The sequence below is a fragment of the Humulus lupulus genome, chromosome 1 (genome assembly GCF_963169125.1).
Source record: "Humulus lupulus chromosome 1, drHumLupu1.1, whole genome shotgun sequence".
NCBI classification, from domain to species: domain Eukaryota; kingdom Viridiplantae; phylum Streptophyta; class Magnoliopsida; order Rosales; family Cannabaceae; genus Humulus; species Humulus lupulus.
The window spans coordinates 3,560,659-3,565,296 of NC_084793.1; the positions used below are offsets into that span (position 1 = coordinate 3,560,659).

Below are 4,638 nucleotides of genomic sequence, written 5' to 3' on the forward strand. Positions count from 1 at the left end.
GCAAGCCAAATAATGATCCTATGTTTAGGGATACAAAATCTATCCCAAAACAACTTATATTTCCACTTTCCAAGAGGGGCCTGCTGCATTTTTTGATATAGATCAGCTATAGAAAATTGATATAGCTGAAAACCCATCTCATCAAAAAACCCTTTCAGCTTCTCCTTCACCTGAATAATCCTTTTCCAATACCAACTTGTGTCAAGAGGGGCATCATAGCCCCGCCAATTACGCTCCTTAATTATTTAAAATTAGTATAATCAATAATTTAAGTTTCCAACACTTTGATCTATTCAAATATTTTGAATTGATGAGGTATATTTGGTTTTTTTTTTCCAACCTTTTTCATTGAAAACACAATATCATTAAATCTTATCCATTCAATTCTAGTAGTGTAACCAACTTCTAAAATAACATAAATGAATTAAATAAATGAAAAATTATTTAAAATTGGTATAATTAATAATTCAATTTTCCAACTAAATCACTTTTATTCAAATATTTTAATTGATGCGGTATATATTGGTTAGTTGAAGAATTTTGTTGTTTTTTCCCAACCTTTTCCATGGATAACACAATTTCATTAAAGCTCATCTTCATTCGTTTATAATACATTATTTTATTTTTTAGCACTACTAAATGCTGACAAAGTACTACTGATTACATAAATTATTCTTCATAGAGGTTCATAAAGCTGTGGAGGAAGGCGAGGAGCCAAGCGAGCTTCAAGAGGAGTAAGTTTCGGCAACGCAATGCCCAAGCCTTCACGCATATCCACAGGGAACTCGTCCTTGCTTTTCAACTCAAAACCCTGAAGAATTCGAGCCAGCACTAGTTGAACCACAGCCAAACCAAGCGCCACCCCAGGACACGACCTTCGACCAGCACTGAAAGGAATATACTCAAAATTCTGGTCTCTAAAGTTTAAGCCAGCATGAGTAGTCATGAACCTTTCAGGAAGAAACTTTGATGGGTCTGACCACATGCGCGGGTCCCGTTGTAGTTTCCACAAGTTCACAATCAAACGTGTGCCTTTGGGGACATAGTGGCCACCAATATAACAATCTTGTGTGGACTCACGTGGGCCTGTTATGGGGCCTGGTGGGTACAAGCGTAGAGTTTCTTTGACAATGGCTTGAAGAAATTTGAGATTGGGGATGTCTGATTCTTGCACCCATCTCTGTCTTCCTACATGAGTATCCAACTCTTCTTGGGCAGCCTTCAAAACACTTGGGTGGTTTAATAGTAATGAGATTATCCATGTTAGTGTAACAGCTGTGCTTTCTGTCCCAGTTAGGATGAGAATCTGAAGAAAAAAAACCAAAAATATATGTTTGTATTTATATAAATAATAATAATTAAAAATTTTATTTAAGTTAAAACCAAATATTGAATAATAATAATAAATTTTTTCTCATTATTTATTTATTTTATTCTCTTTTTTATTTTATTATTATTTCTTTAAGTTTATACAATTTTTAAAATAAAGTTTAAGTATTATTAATTTATTAAAAGAATTAATAATAATTTTAATTATAGAGAAAATATATAAGTAGGGTAAAATCTTTGAAAAAATAATTTTGACTAAAAATAGATTCAGAGTATGATTTTGGTAGGAACAACAAATAAGAGGATATCATTTGATGTTAATGTATATATGAATGTTTAGACTATTTTACTTAATTACAATCATGTGAATGTATATATGAATGATTAAGTTATTAAATATTTTATTTTATAAGAATTTTAATTCTAAGTGTAAAATTTTGTGATTTTAATTTCTATTATAAATTAAATGAAAATAAATAAATAAAATTGAAAGCAATTAAATATAGAAATTTGTAAACAAAAAAAGAAGAAATTATATATAATTCAAATTTAATTTCAATTTTATCCAAATTTGGTAAATTATTTATTTTTAAAAAAAATAGACCTTTTACTTTGATTTTTATGTAAATAAACCAAACTAGAAATAGGTTTTCTACTTCGGTTTATACATAAAAATCAAAGTAGAAACACCTCAATATGAAAGCGCTATATCAATAGGAAGACCTTCCACCTCAATTTATACATAAAAACCAAAGTGGAAAATCTTTTTTTTCCTTTGCTTTTTCACCACATTTTAATTGCCCCGAACTTTTTCGGTTGCAAATTTATGCAAAAACCGAACTAGTCTCACTTTAAAAACGGAAATAGTAGCCCATTTTTCTTGCAGGCCTTCCACTGAATCGACATGTCATTTCATCATGTCATTTCATCAAACTCACCAGTTCTTGACCTTAAACCTGAGCCTCAAAATATTTTACTTTACCAAATACAGTTTAGACTATGTTTAAAAAAATGTGAGAAATATGATCTTGATCAACAAAGTATTATTACCAAAACCAGACGAAAATACGTAATTATTATCATAAAAACTAGTTACCAGAGAAGTGGCTTTGATAACAGTATCGCGGCTATGACCAGACAACACCGCATCGTCCTCAGTGAGGTTCGACAACATAACGTCCATGAGGTCACCACCACCACCACCACCACCACTGGACTCATCACCATTCTTGTTAGCTCTAGCTCGACGATGTTCTTCGAGCCACTTCCCCATCACCGAGTCAAGCTCCTTGAAAGTCCGTTTCATGGACCTAACGTGACCATGAAAGTCGAAACGCTCGAGCCACGGGATCACATCCGACCACACGAAAACCCCAGCTAGATGCAAACCTTCTTTAATGGCTTCCCTGAAACGATGCACCTCGTTCGACTTTTCGCTGAAAGCTTCTGCCGAAAATCGCTTACCGGCGATCAACCTCACGTTTATATTGAACGTCAGTTGCTCCAACAGCTCGGACAGAGGCACAATACTGTCATCATCATAACGAAGCAAACCCTTGATGAACGAGTCGATTTCCTTGACTCGGATGTGTTGCAGCAACTCGATCCGATGCACCGAGAGGAGCTGAAGGGTAGCGAGCTTTCGAAGCTCGCGCCAGTACTGGCCGTAAGGGGCGACTGAAAAAGCAGCACTATCGTACAGGACGTACTTCCCTATTGCTATGTTTGGTCGGTTAGCGAAGAGTCTGTCGTTTGTGGTGAAGCTTTCCTTGACTAGCTCCCAGTTACTCAGCACTAGGGCCCGGTACTGGCCGAGCTTGAGTGAGTAGATTGGGCCGTATTCGTCGGCCATGGCGCCGAGGATTCTGGCTACTGGAAGTTGACCGCCGAGAAGGTGGAGGTGACCTATGATTGGCAACGCCCCAGAGGGTTCAGGGACACTATTGCTTATAATACTACTTTTCGTCTTTAGCAATGTTTTCGAAGCAGAATACATAACTAGGAAACTTAAGAGAGCCATAACTGTGATTAATGCTTCGAAAGGAAAAGAGAAATCCATGGTAGGGATGGATTTTTTGAAGCAGATGAAGATTATGGGCGTTGGGTAATCTGCATGGGATATATGGTTTGTATTTATAGATAAAAAGATAGAGGTAATTGGACTTATATTTCAATATTGTTCAGAAAAAGTTGTTGGAAATTAATCTAGGTGAGAAAAACTAGTTTTCAGTTTGAAAAACATTACAATCTAGTCTTATTATCTAAGTGAAAGAAGGTACAAAAATGTCTTGTTTCGAAAAATACAAAGACCACTGATTGCAAATAAAATATATAAAAATTCTCACAATACGTCATTAAATTCTAGCCACATGAATCTGTGTGATTGGTATGGACGTATAGTACTAGTGTTTTTCTTTTTAGTATTTATTATCCATCAATCACATCAATCAATCACATCAATCAATCACATCAATCAATCACATTAAATTCCATTTTTAGTATTTCTTTTTAGTTTTTGGATTTAAAGAATGGAATATATTATTCACCACTTGTTACCATTATAACAAGAATGAAAGTTTCTAATCTCGATATTTGAACTTTATTATGTAGGATATTTATAGTAAAAATGTCTAAATTATTATATTTATGGTACTTAAGTATCACATCTTAGCTATATGTAGTTATGCATGCTACTCGGGATGTATCTCAATTTTTTTAAAAAGGAATTTAACATTTCTTTGCTTGGACTTCATTTTGCTTTCCTTTTTTTTTTTTTTCAATATTCTGAATCTTTGAATAAGACTTTTAATATTCCAAATTAAAAGAAAAATAAAAAACGGGAAAGTAAGAGGAAATAGATCTAAAGTATGTTTTGGAGAGAGAAAATAAAAATCATGTTATTTATTTAAGGCAAGTTCTTTAGTCTCTCACGGGACTTAATCCAACAAGTGGGACTCAAAAAAATTGCAAGTGTCAAGCTATTAAATTATTTGGTGTTTTTATTATTAAATTTTTTTACTTGATAAGCCAGTGATGTAAACCGGTTATAAAAAAATATTAAATCATGATCTGAAAAATATGGGCAAAACAGTAATTTGCAGGTAAAAAAAGTCTACAGTGGAAGGCAATAAGGTAAAATTAATATTGTGTTCAAACATATTTACGATATTGAGAAAGTAATGTTTAGGAGTCACTTAGTAATTTTTAAAGAAGTAGTCAAGAATAACATTGTATGTAAAAGTAATGAATTTCCCAGTAACTCATCTGCATATAAGTAACATTTTGATGTCGGTAAGTAATATTAAATAG

The 4,638-nt window shown here is 33.3% G+C and overlaps 1 protein-coding gene across 1 annotated transcript; it reads right to left on the reverse strand.

Annotated features, from left to right (window-relative positions):
* Positions 1-559: 559 nt before the first annotated feature.
* On the reverse strand, positions 560-3,546 carry LOC133782549 (dimethylnonatriene synthase-like). The gene is made up of 2 exons (XM_062221886.1): positions 2,426-3,546; positions 560-1,306 (listed from the first exon to the last, which is right to left on the reverse strand). The coding sequence occupies exons 1-2, from the start codon at positions 3,386-3,388 to the stop codon at positions 677-679; spliced, it is 1,593 nt and encodes a 530-aa protein (XP_062077870.1). The 5' UTR covers positions 3,389-3,546; the 3' UTR covers positions 560-676.
* Positions 3,547-4,638: the final 1,092 nt, after the last annotated feature.